This window comes from Hoplias malabaricus, chromosome 10 (assembly GCF_029633855.1).
Source record: "Hoplias malabaricus isolate fHopMal1 chromosome 10, fHopMal1.hap1, whole genome shotgun sequence".
Classification (NCBI taxonomy): domain Eukaryota; kingdom Metazoa; phylum Chordata; class Actinopteri; order Characiformes; family Erythrinidae; genus Hoplias; species Hoplias malabaricus.
The window spans coordinates 6,718,232-6,739,006 of NC_089809.1; the positions used below are offsets into that span (position 1 = coordinate 6,718,232).

The 20,775-nt window shown below is 40.1% G+C and overlaps 1 protein-coding gene across 1 annotated transcript; it reads left to right on the plus strand.

Annotated features, from left to right (window-relative positions):
• Positions 1-205: 205 nt before the first annotated feature.
• On the plus strand, positions 206-20,311 carry vars1 (valyl-tRNA synthetase 1). The gene is made up of 31 exons (XM_066682753.1): positions 206-325; positions 1,165-1,511; positions 4,153-4,296; positions 4,733-4,937; positions 5,655-5,773; positions 6,763-6,838; positions 7,119-7,219; positions 8,171-8,298; positions 8,568-8,732; positions 8,997-9,078; positions 9,592-9,711; positions 10,565-10,673; positions 11,667-11,755; positions 11,873-11,963; positions 12,562-12,686; positions 12,790-12,893; positions 13,659-13,817; positions 14,281-14,371; positions 14,473-14,578; positions 14,733-14,803; positions 14,897-15,022; positions 15,314-15,418; positions 15,542-15,610; positions 16,174-16,252; positions 16,395-16,522; positions 17,592-17,747; positions 17,964-18,182; positions 18,517-18,628; positions 19,016-19,194; positions 19,624-19,773; positions 20,119-20,311. Exons 2-31 carry the CDS (start codon positions 1,167-1,169, stop codon positions 20,185-20,187), a joined length of 3,822 nt encoding a protein of 1,273 aa, XP_066538850.1. The 5' UTR covers positions 206-325; positions 1,165-1,166; the 3' UTR covers positions 20,188-20,311.
• The last annotated feature ends 464 nt before the right edge of the window (positions 20,312-20,775 follow it).

A 20,775-nucleotide genomic window follows, 5' to 3' on the forward strand; every position in this document is an offset into this window, starting at 1 on the left:
TGTGATATTGTCCTCGGGTGTGTGTGGGTGTGACTGGTTCGCTGTGTGAACTTGTCCACAGAATCAAACCCAAGCAGTGCAATATATTTCCAAAAATGTGTAAACCCTGAATAGCTCTCAATTTTGTTCCATTTTGAGTCATGGTTTTAATAGTTTTGTAGTGCACTAGTAGGGAGTACGACGCAATTTGGGTTCGAGCCATTCTTATTGCATCAGACTGCATCAAGGTTTGCGTCAGTTTGGTACAGCTTTGCGGCAGACCCGTTGCTAAGCTGCGTGCTTGCGGTGCACGCGGGGTTAGAGCTGACTGTAACTGTTGGGCTCGGTGAGATACAGTTTATTAAAATAATTATATAAACGTATTTTTAATGTCATTAGGCGTAATGGTCGGCATTTATACGCTTTAAACACATCATTAAAGAGTTTCAGGGACTTTTATGAGCGTTTGGCTCAGAGGCGGCGAATAGAAAGGTGTATTTCATTCAACATAAAATCTGTCATTTTAGTTAGACGTTAACTTTAACGCTAATTTTGACATAGTTTAGAGTTATTTTCCATATTTGTGTCCTGTAAAAACTATCCGTATATTATCCGATAAAATGGCTATAAAAAGCTGAGAAACTTGCCGTTTTAGCTGACGAGCTAGAGGCTGGACTTGACTTTTTATGTTACAACTGCCATTCCACCTTAAATAGTGCAGTAGTTCCGTTCTTGAGCTTCAGGCACTCGAGACGATAGACTAGAGCTGTGTCGTTTTAAGGTGGAATTGGGGAATTGGAATAAGATGCTAGTGACTGTTGGTCCTTTAACAGTTCCTGTAAAAATAAAAAAACACGACATAAAATTGGAAATACATCGTAATGATGAAAAATCCTGATTTAGAAACTAAAGCTAAGCAAAATAATAATAATAAAATAAATAAATAAATATATACATATATGAATATGTAAAAAAAGGATGAATATCTCAGTAAATTAATGGATAAAATAATTTATATATTTTAATGGATAAATGAAATAATTGTTCATGACTCTTTCACTGAATTTACGTATGTAGTCGTTTCTTGGCTTGAACAAGTTACACCAAGTTAACAAACCGGAATTATAGCTAAATAATCCCCATTTTTTCCTGCAATTTTTAACAGCCTCTCTCTCTCTTTCTCAGAGATGGATTCCCTATATGTGTCGTCTCATCCTGATGACTTCAGAAGTTTACTAGCTCTTATTGCAGCTGAATTCTCGCCATCTCGGCCTCAGACCCTCATAGAGGAACCCCCGACGGAGGTGGCTCGGTGCCGACCGGCTCTGGTGCTGAAGGATGGTGGAGAGTCAGCTTTGTGTGGAGCCCCAGCAGTCAGCTGGTACCTGGCATCGGCAGGCAGGAAGACGGGCAGAGGCGCCCAGCAAGAGAGTGAAGTGTGGCAGTGGCTGAGCTTCGCTGAGAATGAGCTCACTCCCGTGGCCTGTGCTGTGGTCTTCCCTCTGTTAGGAGTGATGGGAGTCGATAAAAAGGTTGGTTTGTGTCACAATTCCCAATAACACATTTATGATGCCAGCCTTGTTTCTTAAAGAGTTTGTTTATTGCTGCCATGGTTTTGATGTGTTGATAAAAATACCACCAGGTATTTACAGCCCCAATAAGTGGATTCAGCTCCGCATGGTGCATTGTTCTCAATGGCTTCCAAAATATATTTCATGACAAAAATGTAACAATGTATTTGTGTATCGCTTGTTTGGTCTGGACCAAGGGAACTAGTGTTAAAACACCGTAACTGAGCACAGAAGTGGGAAGTGAGTGAACAGAAGCTGATATTTTGCTGTGTTGGTTTTCTCGATTCTGTTTTTATTGTTTTTGTTTGGGCATATTTAATCAGTTCACTTATTCGTCCGCTCTCATTTTGTGTGATTTGCTCTGGTGAACCTCGTTTTTGCTCTCTGACACAAACATGGGTTCAGCGGGGTGACTGGAGGAGGTGGGACCACTCTAAAGTATCTGCACTTTATGTAAGACATCGTTCACACAGCACGTAAAAGTGGCCCAAATCCTGTTTTGTCATATGTGACACAGACAGTTGTTTGTGTGCCTTCGTGAACATCTTAAATTGCATTAAATCAGACTTTTTAAAATCAGATTTGGGTCAGTTTGATATGTGGTACTGAGATCTGATCTGTGGCAATGTGACACTGTCTGAATGGACAGATTGGAAAACAAACATGAGATGAGCTTCTTTTTTTTTGGTAGTTTTATATCCTTTTTATATTGTTCATGGCGGTATGAAGCTGAATAAATATAGATCATTTAAATATTAAACTCGTCTGCGCTCATAGTTCTCTTTGGAGACCTTGTGTCCGGGAGAGACCCAGGAAATTCGCACTTAATGTGAAAGAAGCATCCATTCACACATTAATATTCTTTTAATCTTTCTTTAATACTCTGTTTTTAACATATAGCTCATTTGGAATAATCCAAGTCAGCTCTATTCTATCATTTCAAAGATGAAAGTGCTTTATATAAAACTTACAGGCATTTCCTTTTGCTCAGCTCCTGATGCATCGTCCTTTTGTGAATTCAGGTCTGTTTAGGAGCGTGTTCTGTTCAGACTGATGTCAAATATAGGTCACATTAAATGACAGTGTGAACAGTAGAACAAAAAAAAAATCAGATTTGGGCCGCTTTTAAGTGCTGTGTGAATGCAGCCTAAGATGCAGCACAAAATCAGAAAGACTCATTTTATCCCATATTTTTAGATTTTCAGCCCACAAAAAGTGACTGGGTTGTTTAACAGTTTGGCACAGATCCCCAGATTAATGTGCACATGCACTGAAAAAGAATTTATTTTTCCATAATATGTCTTACTAATATCTATAGTCCTACCTATAAAAAACAAATGCCTTCTAAAAAGATAAATCAGATGGAGTCAGTCAGGCAAGACATGAAGTCCAATTCTTACGTCTTTAGTTTTGAGACATAGGTAACAAACTGTAGATATGAGTAGTCACTAGAGCTGGCAGAATATCCTTTTTTTACTTTTCTGGTTATTATACTGAATATTTAGCATAAAACATTCATTCATTCATTATCTGTAACCCTTATCCAGTTCAGGGTTGCGGTGGGTCCAGAGCCTACCTGGAATCATTGGGCGATAAGGCGGGAATACACCCTGGAGGGGGCGCCAGTCCTTCACAGGGCAACACACACACATACTCACACATTCACTCACACCTACGGACACTCCTCAATCCACCTACCAAGGTGTGTTTTTGGACTGTGGGAGGAAATCGGAGCACCCGGAGGAAACCCACGCAGACACAGGGAGAACACACCACGCTCCTCACAGACAGTCACCCGGAGGAAACCCACGCAGACACAGGGAGAACACACCACACTCTTCACAGACAGTCACCCGGAGGAAACCCACACAGACACAGAGAGAACACACCACACTCCTCACAGACAGTCACATGGAGCGGGAATCGATCCCACAACCTCCAGGTCCTTGGAGCTGTGTGAATGCGACACCTACCTGCTGTGCCACCCCTGCCGTAGAGCATAAAACAATACAATATTTTTCAAACTATTTAGATTTAAAATGTGTTGTTGACATTCGTTGTCAAGTCTAGCTAGTTATTGTATTCCTTTACTTTTGCAATTTTTATTCACAGGTAAAATCATTATTGTAATGCACATTACAAAACCAGCATCATTTTTATCATTTACATCGTAGGAAGTTTGTGCAGTCAGATGACAGACGGATACAGGCATAAACAAGTAAATGAAGAATGTGCGGAATGCTTTTATACTGGAGCTTTTTATCTGTGAGAGATTTTTCGCATCATGAACTGTCAGTTAAACTTTGTACTGCATAAATCAAACCTGGTGTCAGGAGTTCTCAAGGCTTTCAATGTTGCCAAACCAAACCTAGCTTAGGACTCTCTCTCACTCTCTGCAGCTCTGTCAAATTGCTATTTTGATATAAATATGGTTAATTGACATGTCATTGTAACAGGATAATCAATGATCTCCACTTCACCTGCCAGTGGTTTTAATGTTGTGGCTTATGAGTTTATGTGTATAATCTTAGCACTTGGAGTTTTAAATGATTATCTTGTCTGGTGTCCTGTCCTAACTTCACTCATGTTTTGTTTCCTCCAGCTGCAGCAGAGTTCTCGAGCAGAGCTGCTGCGTGTTCTGAAGGTTCTAGATCAGGTTTTAGAACCACGCACGTTCCTGGTTGGTGAGAGCCTGTCACTGGCAGATATGGCTGTTGCTATGGCTGCACTCCTGCCTTTCAAATATGTAAGTGATTTTCTGTCTGACTGTCCAGTTGTGCATAGAAGAGTGTTTAGGGACATGCTGTTTCCACTATTTTAAGGTACATATATCTGAGGACATTATTTTATGGCCTGTTATATGTAATAAAAATAACATTTACGTTAATTGAAATTACATGAAATAGTATAGATTTTATAATATAGCTTTTTAGTTGACATTTTTAATTTGCTGGTACATTGTCTCCATTTCCATTTATTGGTAAAGCTAAGAACAAAAAAAACAAATGTTCATCATGAAAAATTATTATTATTATTTATGTAAAACCCATTTCCTATATTTAATTTTTTTTACATGATGGTTTTGAATTGTATCCTCCACTGAATTCCACTGTTTTCAGATATTCTTTCTATTTTCATGATGTTCCTACCTTTATAGTAATGTGTTTATTTCTCTCTTTCAGGCACTGGAGCCATCAGACAGGAAGACACTGGTGAATGTGAGCAGGTGGTTTGATACCTGTGTGAATCAGCCTCAGTTTCTCAAGGTTTTGGGCAAAGTCTCCCTCTGTGAAAAAATGGTGCCTGTAACGCCTAAATCAAACTCTGCTGCCAACGCTGCTGATGCTGCTGTAAACGGTTCTGCACCCAACAGCACGCCTGTCAACGGTGAGTGAGTGGGGATGTTATGCAGTTAATAGGAAATGATGCCCAATTTGCCAACTTGCAAATGTTGACAGAAATGTAGTCTGATTTATAAAATAAAAAAGGTCACATATCTATCTAGGGATTTATTTGAGAAAATTTCCAATCCACTGAATATTGTTTAAAAATGTTTTTGTTTGGTTTCCAACATTGCTTATTGGTTTCTCTTGGGTCCAATGTATCAGTACTATCCATCCATCCATTATCTGTAACCGCTTATCCAGTTCAGGGTTACGGTGGGTCCAGAGCCTACCTGGAATCATTGGGCGCAAGGCGGGAATACACCCTGGAGGGGGCGCCAGTCCTTCACAGGGCAACTCACACATTCACTCACACACTCACACCTACGGACAATTTTGAGTCGCCAATCCACCTACCAACGTGTGTTTTTGGACTGTGGGAGGAAACTGGAGCACCTGGAGGAAACCCATGCAGACACAGGGAGAACACACCACACTCCTCACAGACAGTCAACCGGAGGAAACCCACACAGACACAGGGAGAACACAACACACTCACAGACAGCCCGGAGCGGGAATCGAACCCACAACCTCTGCTGTTGTATCAGTACTATGCTTAATTTAAAAGTCAATTAAATTTTTTGCAGTGTTGTCTTTTTCATAGGTAAACACTGTTCAATATTCATTATACATTTACTTTATTTATTATTTTTTTAAACAGGTCCACCCAAGACAGAAGCCCAGCTGAAGAAAGAGGCCAAAAAGCGAGAGAAGATGGAGAAATTCCAGCAGAAGAAAGAGATGGAGGAGAAGAAGAAGCAGATGCAGTCTCAGACTGAGGTGAAGCACTGGCCACTGGTCACGCCCTCTGTTGGAGTGTTAAGTATATTGTGTGCTGTCTATGGGTGTGAATCTGACACATTATCATTAACATTTCTTTTAGAAAGTTTTATTAAATCTTAAAATACGTTAAATACACAAAGGATTTGTTTTCTCAGTAAAGAAATAAAGACGATTAAAGCTTTTCTGGGTTTTTACAATTGAAACTATACAGAACTTTAGTTTGACCAAAGAATGAGCATTTTGTCATTGTTTGGAAAAAACTGTGGAAATGAATTAAAAGAAATGTAGATTATTTTCTTCACAAAGGTGCTTTACTGTAAACTATTGGACAAATTCAGGAAAGGTACACATCTATCAAAATGTATAAAGTGTTTTCTAAACAAACAAAAAAAAGGAAATTAAACAACTATCATGTTTCATGGTTCTGAGAAATTGATCTTAGTTTTTAACTTATAGCTAGTAGTACAGTGATCCCTCGTTTTTTGTGGGGGATGCGTTCCAGGACCACCTGCGAAGTAGAGGAAAGATATTTTTTTAAATGTATTTAACGAGTATTTGGACTTTTAAAATCCTCCCTGTTACTGTTAACAACCCACCCTTCGCATTAAACAGTCATTCTATAGTGTTTTTCAGTTGGAACTACATGTGATATCCCACCAGTTTCTTTAACAGAGTCATTCCTAAGATGTGATTTAACGTCAGTAAATTTCACTCGAATGTAGACATAAACAATACATGTACTGTACGTAAGAAATACTTGTAAATGATATATTTAGTCACCTACAGGCCGAGTGTAATACATGTAAATAATAATAAAAAAATACTTTTAATTTATATATAGCGGCCATAAACACCCTTGAAAAAACCCGTGAAATAGCGAATCCGAGAAAGATGAACCGCGAAGTAGCGAGGGATTATTGTGTTTTCTGTTACTTAGTATGAAAATCCATAATGATTTAAGATAAGTTGTTGTCTGTTGCCACTAGAAAAAGGCCAAACCTGAGAAGAAGGAGCTGGGAGTGACTACATACACCATTCCTACTGCAGCCGGAGACAAAAAAGGTGTGTGTGTGTATGCAAATGGGATTAAAAAGTAGTGAAAATCAGGAACCATTTTGCCTTTCTTAAAAAAAAAAAAAAAAAAGTCAGCCAAGACACATTTTGCGAACACTAACCCTAAACTAAACACAACAGTGTCTTAGCTGAGTGCCACTTCTGGAGAAATGAGAAAAATTGTGTACTTTTTGGAACAATTCCTTTATATATGTTGACCTTATATGTGCATTATTTATTTGTGTTTCTTTCACGGCTTCTCCCTTTATGTGCTGGCTGATGCTCACAGATGTGCTAAGTCCGCTTCCTGATTCCTATAGTCCACAGTATGTGGAGGCAGCCTGGTACCCGTGGTGGGAGAAACAGGGATTCTTCAAGCCTGAATATGGGGTAAAAAAAACGTCCAATGAGAGTAGTGTAAACTTTAATTTAAAAGCTAAGCACCACTTAATGGACCTCCATGAATATCTCACATTATTTTAGTTACTGACAGATATAAGTATGAATTAAAATGAAAATAGCAGCTTAATTTGCTTTAAAACTGACAATTTTATTAAATTGTTGGAAAAACCCGAGCTCGCTACGGAAATTCTAGAATGCAACCGTGACGTCACTGGTGGACAACAGCTGAACAACGCCGCGGTAAAACACCGTTATGACTGACAGTTATGACAGTATCTAGCTAAATAACCAACATTATTCATGACAATAGCCTAGCAATAAGCTAAACTCAAATGTAGAGGTACCGTTATTCTTGTAAATGTGATCGAAGTCGAACTCGAATTCATCCGACACTATAAACCTCCGTAATGCAGCTACGTAGCCGAGTATAATCTGAGCCACCGAGTTTAGCGAGTCAAGCTAACGTTAACTAACACCAACTAAAACAGGCGAAGTGAGTGTCCTTACCCTGTTTACCTCCATGTTACAGAGACTCTTGAACACCTTTCGTTGGTGTCCTTACATGCCCATATTGTTGGAAAAGCGCCAGTGAAATGAGCTACAGATAACGGAGTGAGCGGAGGGTCCTTTCCAAAGTGCCCGTTTAAAGTTGACAAATTTAGTCCATTTTCTGGGTATTTTGGGATCTTTGGGCCATTTGTGCACAGATGTCCCACTGTACATTGAATGATTGCAGCCAAAAACAACACACCTTTTCGTCATTTTGCATTAAATTAAGTGCAACTTCTAGAGTGTTGTCCACCATCTACGTCACAGGCAAGACGCCTATTAGAGTTTCCGAACTCAAATTCCACTGTATTTATTTGTTTGACACTTTCATATCGCTGGTGCTTAGCCTTTTTTGCTCTAAAGCGTGTGTCTCTTGTTCTTTATTCATAGCGGAAAAGTCTGAGTGAGCCAAACCCTCGTGGAATATTTATGATGTGTATCCCTCCACCTAATGTGACGGGATCTCTTCATTTGGGCCATGCCTTGACCAATGCCATTCAAGACTGCCTGACCAGATGGTAACCAATCAGTTTCTTTTTAGCACAGATTTCAGGGTTGCAATGTTTGTTTTAATTAATTTATCTATTATTAAGACTGTTATTTCATTACATGGAGGGCAAATAATGAGGACAAGTTGATAAGCTTTTTTTTAAAGGTGCCCTGTGTAAGGGGAGGGCTATCCCCTGAGCTATTAGTTCAAATACAATAGTATTCAAAACCGTGTTTGCATTCAGGTATAATTACCAGGACTGCCTTGATAATGTGTTCGTGCTCTGTGGCACTGCAGGCACAGGATGAGAGGGGAGACTACACTTTGGAACCCTGGCTGTGATCATGCTGGGATTGCGACACAGGTGGTGGTGGAAAAGAAACTTATGAGAGAGAGAGGCATGAGTAGACACGATCTCGGACGTGAGAACTTCATTCAGGAGGTCTGGAAGTGGAAGAACGAGTGAGTAGATGGACTGTCCTGAAGGGACCTGTAAGAAGAAGACTTCTGTGGCTCTGGCCTCCTTCTGGATTTGCAGCATGTGTTATTCACTTGATTTGTTGGACTGTTTCACATTTATCCTATAGTTTTGAAAGGAAGTTCTTAAAAGATAGCAATTTATTTGTCTAATCCTTGTGAACAAGTTTAGGTTGATTTCTGTTGTATATCACTGCAAATGTTCAGTGAGCTGTGGAAGAGCGCTCATATGTTTGTTGTTTTATTTAGAAAAGGAGATCGTATCTACCACCAGCTGAAGAAACTAGGTTCTTCTCTCGACTGGGATAGAGCTTGTTTCACCATGGATCCTGTGAGTAGGAAACAACATATGGGACACACCCCATTTACACTTTTTAACCTGTTTAATCACTCCAGCCACTGGAATACATTGCATTGTAGTGCCAGTCCCACATCTGGTGTAAAACTGTGCCAAATCGATAATGTGGATCAGTTGATCCTCTTTGCGACCCCTGAGGGGAGCAGCCGAAGGTAGAACAACCACCCCATAAAGTCATTCTATATCCAGTCTGATGTGATGTGCTTTTTTTAGTGACATTATGGACCATAATCCATCTGCTGGCTGTGGTTTCAGCAAATGTTACTATTCCTAGGTCTACGTACAAGAACACAAACATAATCATGTGACGAACCTTATCAAATCCGCTTTAAGCATTTCAACTTTAATATTTTACAGGAAAGCTTGTTAAGACTGCAAGACAGTCTCCCATAAACAGGAGAGTTAGGAGAGAGTGTGTCTGTGTGAGCGTGAGGGATAGGTCCCAGGACCCTGGAGTTTGCTAACCGTGTGAATGTTTTTCTGCAGAAACTATCATATGCTGTTCAGGAGGCTTTTATCCGTATGCATGAGGAGGGGGTGATCTACAGGAGCAAAAGGCTGGTGAACTGGTCCTGCACCCTCAACTCTGCCATCTCTGACATAGAGGTGAGTTCATTAAGTGAAGCTGTATATGTTACGGTGTCTAAGTAACTGTCTATTTTCCATCATCCATTGAGTGAAGAGTTTAAATTAGTTCCTCCATGATACAGTGCTATATATTTTTACAGAGGAATGGTTAATAGTAGTTTAACTGACAATAAATAAAATGTAGACAACAGACAAGATATATACACTAAGAACAAGACAGTAAACACTATGTATAGTGAAAAACCTAATCCTCAGATATTTGACTCAAGAAGTACCTTTCCAGAACAATGTGAAGTACTTAAAGGAGGCATATTAAACACTTTTTTCCACCAGTTGACACGGTTTCTTCAGATATTAATGAAATGACTGTGACATACTTTAGTCAAAATAACACACGGAATACACACCACACCCTTTTCATCCTGTCTAAACATCGTAATGAGCCACGCACCGAGCCCACACAGAGTGTAAGTCAGCTGCTCACAGAGAGGCACACAGAAGTTCCATTTTTAACATGGTTGTCTCACTTTGCTTGTTTTTGCTTATTTTGCTCAGTTCTCTGTCTTCTCCATTAGTTTTTGCTCTGATCTCTGCTCTGTGTCCTCATTTCTCCACTAAGCTCGAGTCTTTTACATGGTTTAAACCCACATTTGGTTGTGGGTCCAGTCCCATGATTAGAGATGCTCAGATGGTCACATATCAGTAAATAATGATTAATGAAAGGAGCAGCACAAAAAATCAAAACCATTTCCTTTATCCCTTGCTTAAAAAGACAAACCACAGAAATAACGACTTGATTGTCTTGTTTCATAGTTTGTGTGTTGGTAGACTCCGGATCCACAAATTAAATTGTTGTTCATGCCATCTTTAGGTGGATAAGAAAGAGCTGACGGGCCGAACTCTGCTTCCTGTCCCAGGCTATAAGGAGAAGGTGGAGTTTGGAGTGCTGGTGTCTTTCTCATACAAGATAGAAGGATCAGGTAAATATGGGAGAACATTTAAATAGGGCATGCCAATGGTTGTTGTGCTTGCAGAATGTGGTCAGACAGGAAATTATTGTTAATCCAGTTTCGTTTTTTAAAAATTGATAAATCTTTGGATCATATACACACCTGAGTAACAAAGTAATAAACACATCTCATTAGGCAACATCCTAGAACGTCTGAAGCTAAAACCTCATCAAGGTTCAGTATTAACTTTTTGGCCAGGCAAGAAGACATTTTACTGTCCAGGGGAGAAATTATACTGTCCCAGAAAAAAATCTTTATCCTTTTGGTGCAAAAACATTCATTCATTCATTATCTGTAACCGCTTATCCAGTTCAGGGTTGCGGTAGGTCCAGAGCCTACCTGGAATCATTGGGCGCAAGGCAGGAACACACCCTGCTGGAGAAGTGTGCCAGTCCTTCACAGGGCAACACATACACACACATTCACACTTTTGAGTCACCGATACACTTACCAACGTGTGTTTTTGGACTGCGGGAGGAAACCCACGCAGACACAGGGAGAACACACCACACTCCTCACAGACAGTCACCTGGAGGAAACCCATGCAGACACAGGGAGAACACACCACACTCCTCACAGACAGTCATCCGGAGGAAACCCACGCAGACACAGGGAGAACACACCACACTCCTCACAGACAGTCATCCGGAGGAAACCCACGCAGACACAGGGAGAACTCACCACACTCCTCACAGACAGTCATCCGGAGGAAACCCACGCAGACACAGGGAGAACACACCACACTCCTCACAGACAGTCACCCGGAGCGGGACTCAAACCCACAACCTCCAGGTCCCTGTAGCTGTGTGACACAGCTACAGACTTTCAGAATGCAATTTTAGATCCATCTGTTAGATGGTGTTAAAGGCAGTTTCGGTGCTGTTATCATACATTGTGGATGCCACAGATCTAGACGATAAACCTGTGCTAGTAATTTATGAATGCGGCTATTTTCTTTCTCAGATGAGGAGATAGTCGTGGCAACCACACGTATTGAGACCATGTTAGGAGATACAGCTGTGGCAGTCCACCCCAATGATTCGAGATACCAGGTACCCAACCACTTTTATTTTTATTTATTTTATTTATTTATTTATTTTTAAGGATTTGAGAATAGACACAATACATTTTGCTTTGCTCTGATTTCTCTCTTTCTTCCTTCTTTTAAGCACCTGAAAGGAAAGGTGGCGATTCACCCGTTCTGTGACCGTAAACTACCCATTGTGTTTGATGATTTTGTGGATATGGACTTTGGAACAGGTGAACAGAAGGGGCTTTGAGTGTGTGTTTTATTTCAGAGGATAAAATGAGGGGTAGGTTTTATAGCAGTTCTCCACTAGGGGGAGCCTTAAAAAAATTATAATCATCTTGAGTTCCAGGGGAAAGTATGTTTGTGATTTATTTATTTATTTTAATTTATTTTTTTTTGTTAATACGGGCTGACAAACAAACATTTTTATTTTTAACAGCAGGTTACTTTATCCAGAGAACTGACAGGTCTCTAAATATTCCAACATTATGCATTGGGAATTAACTTCCAACAAGTTAGAGTCAGCTGAATATTTACTTATATTTGGCTTCTGTAAATGGTTTCTGAAGCGGATAACGTTTCTAATCCAAATGTAATAAATGCCACATCCAAGAGGGATGCTGAATGTGGCAGATTTGCTTGCATTTGCTATTTAAAATATTACTTGTGCAGATAAACGTTACACGAAAAGCATAAATAAATAAATGTTGTTGACCAGATGACAGAGTTGACTGTGAACGCTAGGTTAAACAAGTTAGTTTTGAGAGCTCATCTGAGAGTCTTAGTTCTGTTGGTGTGGCTGTGTGACTGAACTCTGTGTTCTTGCAGGTGCTGTGAAGATCACCCCAGCTCATGACCACAACGATTACGAAGTAGGGGAGAGACACAAACTGCCCTTCATCAACATCCTGGATGAGAATGGCTTCCTCATCAACGTTCCTCCCCCGTTCTTGGTATATAACCATACCTGCTTCACACAGACTTTAGTCCTGATCAGATGGTGTTCCCTGCCTGCTCGATCACAACAAGTATAACCTTTGCTTTTGATGTTCGCAGGGAATGAAGCGTTTTGATGCAAGGAAAGCTGTACTGCAGGCTCTTAAAGATAGAGGCCAGTTCAAAGAGATTAAAGATAATGCCATGGTGGTGCCTGTGTGCAGGTCAGCGCACTAAACTCAGTGCAAGCTTTTCTGTTCATCTGTTCATTGTAACCACTACAGCAGAGGTCTTGGATCCAGGATTTAGACCTGGATTTTAAAATTGACTGCTTGTATGTTATTATAGCTGCAGCTGATAATGTACCTCACCGGACAGGTATAGTGTCACACCATGTGTCGTCCTCCAAACTGGATCCAGGGTCTGGATTTTTTTTATATTTCTAGCCATGTTGTGTCATTATTTTTGGCTTAAAATCCAAATATAACTTAACCATCACAACAACCATTTTGTGAAGTTGTGTTCTTGAAGTGGGTCGTGTGTAACATAGGACAGGTTACTCAAACATTTGAATTGTTAAAAAGTTTGGTTCACACTTTTTAGAAACCAAAATATGCTTTTAAATAAGCATTTCTGTGGTCTGTATGTACTCACCAAGCACACCATTACTCAGTAAATGAGGTCACAGATTTACAAACTCATGTGACTGCATCCAGGATGTTCAGTAAATGTCACTTAGGAAAATCATGACCCAAAGCGAAGGATAAAGTTGTTTAAGGAACTTTCCTGACCTTACAAATGGTTTGTGACACATTTATCACCGGTTAAAATAGTCTCTTAACTGGTTGCTTATTACTATCCTATGAGGCAACAATTGCCGTGTATTAACTCTCAGCTACTTGCTTGACGAGGCATAACTAGAGCATATTAATGCCCCAGTAAACTGAAGTGTGTAGCTGTTTGAAGTTTGTGTGTGTTTGTCTGTATAGCCGCTCCAAGGACATCGTGGAGCCACTGCTGAAGCCTCAGTGGTATGTTGACTGCAAAGACATGGGGAAACAGGCTGCAGATGCAGTGAGTAACGGAGAACTAAAGATTATCCCCGATCACCACCTTAAAACCTGGTTCAACTGGATGGACAACATCAGGTTGGCTCCCTGCTTGTTTATTTTCTCATTCACATGTGTTTCAGTATGGCTTCTGTATGACAGACTCTCACTTACCACAAATCAGACAAGACATGTTTTGTAACTGGAGTGTTCCTTGTTTTGCACTGGATTTATGAAGCTAATTTAATGGAAGCTGTTAAAAGTAATGAAAACTTGTACTCCACCAATTAGCATTGTGCAACTCTAAATCATTATAGTCTCAAAGCAAGTTGTTAAGTAATCGCAATAAACATAGCCTTGCAGAATATTTATTGATTTCTGCTACTGCTATTGAGTTCACCGACCTCCTTTCCTCCTTTTTATAAATAATAAATAGTTAATTGAATATTTGTGACTACATTTTAAATTAATTTCTGTTAATTAGGTCTAAGTTTTTTGTTATTTATTAATTTTTTAGATTTTTGTGAGTGCTGTGAATAAATGTGTGTTTTTGTGTGTTTAGGGACTGGTGTATCTCTCGTCAGCTGTGGTGGGGTCACAGAATTCCAGCGTATTTCATTACAGTAAATGACCCCTCAGTCAAAGCAGGGGAGGTGAGTTATAGACGTCTTTATCATAATTGATGCATCAGCCACCTTCAGGAGACTGTGGTGTAATATTTTGTGTGTGTGTGTGTGTGTGTGTGTGTGTGTAGGATATGGATGGTCATTACTGGGTCAGTGGGCGGTCAGAGGAAGAAGCTAGAGAGAAAGCAGCCAAGCGCTTCAATGTCACTGCAGACAAAATCTCCCTACGTCAGGGTAAAACACACACCCACAACACACCCACTCTCACGAGGGACCCTTTTCATATTCTTACTATTAAGATAAATACATTTTTATTTTCATTTTATGTGGTAGCACATATAAATTGTGTTGAATGAAGAGTTAAAATGTGGGCATGCATTTTGTTTAGATGAGGATGTATTGGACACATGGTTCTCATCTGGGATCTTCCCATTTTCCATCTTTGGTTGGCCAAATGAAGTAAGATCACCCTCAGTAATCACTGTTTTTTGTTTTTTTTAAATATTAAATGTGAAAAATGGTTTAATTCCTGTTTGTTTGTGTGTGCATTAGGGAGAAGATCTGAAAGTGTTCTACCCAGGCACTCTGTTGGAGACGGGTCATGACATCCTCTTCTTCTGGGTAGCCCGAATGGTGATGATGGGCCTTAAACTTACAGGAAAACTTCCTTTCAAAGAGGTCTGTTTGTGTGTATTTTTTAGTTTACAAAAATGTACAAAAATTTCACAGTTGTAGGAGTAAATTGAATAATGTAAAAATTATATTGGTCACGGTTCTAAATATACATGGAATTCCAGAAGGACTTTGCTGGGTGATGTTAGGTTTTACCCTAGTGAAAGTGAGCGCTTATATCATCACCATCCTAAAAAACAGCAATTGATCACTGCTAAAAATTGTAGCTGCTTCGTTAAATTGATTGACTGAGTAAATTAATTATATGGATCGTTGGTTGCTGTCTTGACGTCGCAGGTGTATCTGCATGCTGTGGTGAGGGATGCCCATGGCAGGAAGATGAGTAAATCTCTGGGCAATGTCATTGATCCTCTGGATGTCATCACAGGAATCTCATTGGAGGTCAGTGCTTCACTTTAACCCACAACTGAATCCTGAAACATTTTAGACTCTCATCAGTAATAATGGGGGTGTTTTAATCTGGTGTGTAGGGTGAGTTCTCATAAAGTGTGTCTGTGTCTGTAGGGTCTTCATGCTCAGCTAACAGACAGCAATCTGGACCCTGTGGAGATTGAGAAGGCCAAACAAGGACAGGTATCACTCGGTTACTTCATTTATTTGTATGCCTTTATTTGAGATAATTACTATACCTTAAGTCTTTACTGATCTTTGTGGCTTTAAATCAGTGTGTCTCTGCATTGTTTGTAATTTGTAATTATATCTACTGAATTTTAGAAATATATTGTGATATTAATCTTGCCCATATCAAGCCCTAATTTCAAATCAAGATATCAGTGTGAAATTGGGGAAATTAAACATGTACAAACAGGTACAGCCAGAATCTGTTATCTATAAAACCTGTTCTTTCCTTTACATTAAGCTTAATGCCACTAAAACAAACACTTACAGCTCCTCTTCATTTCCGTCTGCTGGTGCACAACGGTGGAACACACTTCAAAAAGTGTTAAATTTGTAGTTCTATTTTCAAGAATCACATCTTTTTTTACAGATACATCATGTTTTTTTCTTTTGTCTTTAACTGACAGTACTTTTGTCATTTTATGCTATGATTTATGTGTTTGTTTGTTTTTCCTGTGCATTAAGGAAAGATCCTGGTGAAGGTTTTCTTCATGAATTCTTTTTTTTGTTATTCACAGAAATCTGACTACCCTAATGGAATTCCAGAGTGTGGGACTGATGCCCTCAGGTTTGCCCTGTGTGCCTACACAAGCCAAGGTAAACATCCATTAAAGAGTGGCCTATCAATCAAACCTTCATGCAGAGATGCTCAGCTGTAAATCAAAGCATCATTCATCCAAGTACGACCACGCTTAAAAAACATTCTCTTCCTCCCGCTCCTTTTCTATTATACTCACAGGAAGGGACATTAATCTGGATGTGAACAGGATCTTGGGATATAGACATTTCTGCAACAAACTGTGGAATGCTGTGAAGTTTGCCATGAGGACTCTGGGCGAGAGCTTCGTGCCCCGGGAGAAGGCCCAGGTGAGACACGTTTACTTAGAGCTGAACAATAATTCATTATCAGTACATATCGCAATACAATCTGTTTCAATAACAATTATATGATTTTTAAACACATTTTCAATATTTCAATATAAATTATTTACAGCATCAGCCACTGACTGATGTTCATTACAGGGTGCTGCTGTCAGTTCATTGCATTCAATTTTAAAGTTCTCATATTGTATCAACAGAAACTAAGAAATATATTGTGATATAAATGGTAGCCTCATCCTCCAGCCCTAGATTTAGAGTCTAGTTAACAGAGCCATTCAGAGTGGTTTGTTGTAAGATAATTAATTATATATAATCTTACCTTTACAACGGTGGTGATAGGAACCAGGAGTTGCTATGTCCACACCAATGCCGACACCAGCATTTTTTACTGTCAAAAATCACTAGAGAACTTGCGTGTCTTTTTATATTTAACACTGACAGTAGGGATGCACCGATTTAGAAATTTTTGGGCCGATACGATAAAATAATTAGCACCTTGGAGTAGCTGATATCGATAATAACCGAGAATTAAAGCAAAACAAAGTTAATTAGCTGTAGTTATTTTATACTTTTATTAAAGATTTACTACTGGTTCCACATGAATGGTTTATAGAGGGGTGCTATTTAGTGCAGCACCGGGTTTGTTTCGAGGGAGGGAGGGAGCGGTATAAAGCAGCCCTGAGTGAGCGAGGGAGAGTGTGTTTGTAATCGTTCATCATTATGTGTCAATAATAAATTCAGTCGCTGAATGACTCTGTATTTTCATTTGTTTTATATAAGATGTACATGGTATGTGGTGTTTGAAAGTATCTTACTGTTGTTTAATGTACGTGTGTGTGTGTGTTATTTTGACCCTGTTCAGATGTCTGGGTATTATCACCACCACTTTGATTAATCCTGAATGACCTTGTTTATAGTCTGTCCATTTTGAAGACCATTTTCCTTTCCCTGTGGGCGGAAAAAGATGATGGACTGCGGTTTTGTTCATTTCTGGACACACTTACCATAATTAACTACTTCTAACTTTTCTCTGTGTATTCCTTGCGTGTCTCAGCTGTGTGGCAGTGAGAGTGTGTCTGATCGGTGGATTTTATCACGGCTGTGTGCTGCCGTGGCTCTGTGTGGGAACGGATTCCAGGCCTACGATTTCCCAGGCATCACCACAGCCATCTACAACTTCTGGCTCTATGAGCTGTGTGATGTCTATCTGGTATTGAACCCAATCATTCGTATTCATTCTTTCACTCTGTCTGTGCAAATAAAAGAGGAAACGTCTATTCAGCTTCTTTCATCCGTTTCAAAATTGTTAAGAGTATTGGCTATTGAATAATGTTTTATAGACGTTTTAAACTGCCAAGTGGATCATAGTGTTGTCCCATTTGCTGTAATGCGAAGTCATTTTCTGAAGGTACTCCTCTTTGTGTAGGAAAGTGTGAAGCCAGTGTTCAGCAGGACTGACGCAGAGGCTCAGAAACAGGCAGAGGTTTGCAGACAGACTCTTTACACATGTCTGGAAGTGGGGCTCCGTCTCCTGTCTCCCATCATGCCTTTCGTCACAGAGGAGCTCTTCCAGCGTTTGCCGCGGAGACGACCTCAGGACAGTCCTCCCAGCATCTCTGTTACCCGTTACCCAGAGAGCTCAGAGGTGAGGGATGAGGTTAAAGTGAAGTAAAATATCTTCCAGGTTGTTTATATTGACAGCAATAGGATGAAGTGGCAAAAATCTGATTATTGTCTGAGCTTTATGGACCCACAAATTGAATTCAAATCAGCTCTTTGCTTCTTTCATTCATGGTCCTAGTGTATAGGCACTCAAGGACATCATGGACGTTACCGACCACAAATAGTTCCCCAATTATTTCCTCGTCAGATTGATGCATGTCTTGTAAAAAGCTGCTTGAACTCCAAAGGTGTTGGAATGGATCCCTGTGTATCTTTTTTTGCTGATCTGTTCTGCTGTTGGGTTTGTGCTGCTGCAGTTCTGCTGGCACAGCGAAGAGATCGACCGTGAGATGGAGTTTGTGATGACAGTGATCAGAACCATTCGATCCCTCAGAGCCGACTACAACCTCACCAAGACCCGCGCCGACTGTAAGAAAACGCACTCACACAAGCCCCGTCAGGGTTTCACTCATGTTAGACATCATCATCATCGTTCCTCAACATTTGTGGGCCCTAAGGACCCACCCTGCACTTCAGCGGTAATACTTTGTGTGTAGGAATAGACCAAATATAAGTATTTATTTCGTTTGTTAAAAATAGAAGAAAATCTTTAGACAAATGATACAGAAGTTGCACTGTGTTCATGAAGCTGAATTATATTTGAAGTAAACAGCGGCTTATTCTCGACGGGAGCTGACACTGGCTGTTCTGAACAGGGCTGTGGTGTTTGGTCCTTGTGGTATTTTGACCAAAACATTATTACTATTCTGTTTTCTTTTTAATGTTCTTCTCCTCTTCCCTCATTTCTTCTCTCAGGTTACCTGCAGTGTATAGACTCTGCTACAGCTTCTCTGGTGGAGAAGTACAGCCTCCAGATCCAAACTCTCTCATACTCTCAGGCCATCCACCCTGTTACTGGGGGTGACAGCGCTATCCCAGCAGGCTGTGCTGTGGCTATCGCGTCGGATAAATGCAGCGTCCATCTTATGCTGAAGGTGAGTGCGTTCATCATTCAGAACGAGACAAGGAACCTTGACAGAAGCTGTTATAGAAGGGTTATAAAACATCAGAGTCCGATAAGAAAACCGGGTCTAAAATCTGATTGGCTCAGCCTCGTTAAATGCGTAAGTTAAGTGCAAAGTGTATAAACTATACTCTCTGGAGTGATGGAGCAGCATACAATACGGTTTGTTTTGTTTCACACTCCTAATCATCCATCGTAAGTAGCTGACCACACTAAAGCTCTCATGGGGAATGCAATCAAATCTTCACTGCAATGCTTCAACCTCTAATGTAAAGCTTTCTTAAAAGACCAGAGGCTATTACCGTAATAAAGCACCACTCAGGTTTCAGATGTGACTCGTGTCTCACTGACAGCTGTATTGAAGCTCGTGCTCATTTTCAATCGTTGTGTGCTGCTGTAGGGCCTAATCGATTTGGAAAAGGAAGTGGCCAAACTGACGACGAAGCAGAGTGAGCTGGAGAAACAGATGGAGAAACTGGAGGAGAAAATGAAGAAGAGCGACTACAGAGAGAAAGTTCCAGCCAAGGTCCAGGAACTGGACACTGAGAAGGTGAGGACAGGGATGAAACTGTAGCAGCTGCGTAATCTCAATCTGTAGATTCCAAATGCGATAGACTTATAGACTTCTGTGGGCTTGTATTATAACAGCGTGATGCTGAATGCTAGTCCGATTAAAGGTGGACCTGCAAAATCAGTATCTTGTGAGGGACTAATGTTCATAGCCACCATTGTTGATATTAGTATTGCAATATCACAATAGCCGTTAATCCATAAAAGATATACTTTGCAGCTGTGGTACGTACTGTAGTAGCCACGGAGCTGTTGTATAAACATTGAAGGATTCTGTGAAAATGTGTATGTAATTATAACTCCGTCTCCCTCTTTCTCACTGCAGTTGAGGCAGAGTCAGACTGAGCTGCAGAAAGTGAAGGAAGCCATAGAAAACTTCAGGAAAATGATGTAACAAACCCTTCTCCTCACACTTTGTTAGGTTTTTACACATTGATGGATAGAGCTCTTTATGTGTGAATCATGTGCTTCTCTGCTGCTGAATTTGTCTTTATGGGGAAACCAAATTAAATATTAATTTTAGCTTCTATGCTGTTTGGCTGTTCTTTATTGGTTAGGGGTGGGATGCACCAGTGAGAATTCACCAGGGATGCACCTTGTTGAGGCTATTATCAGTACCAATGATATCTAGTGCTGGGTAGGTTAACAGTAGTCATTTTCCAGTATTGGAACATAATCATTAAACTCTGGGGAGTTAAGAGATTGTGACCATCATTCATGTAAGAAAAGCTCTGCCTCCGTCAGCTCCAGATTTGAGTTGCATTGGACAGTTTAACAATAACGCATTACTGATTTATATTTGACAGAATGATGCTGCCATTGATTTCCTTTAGGTCACTTTGGGACTAGTGCTGCAGTTTTACATTTCTCTTTAAAGGCTAAGCACCAGCTCTATGTAAGTGTCAAACAAATAAATACAGTGGAATTATTTCTTACTAATTGAAGGAATAAGGTTTAAAAGACCGTTGCCACCCCAAACCCC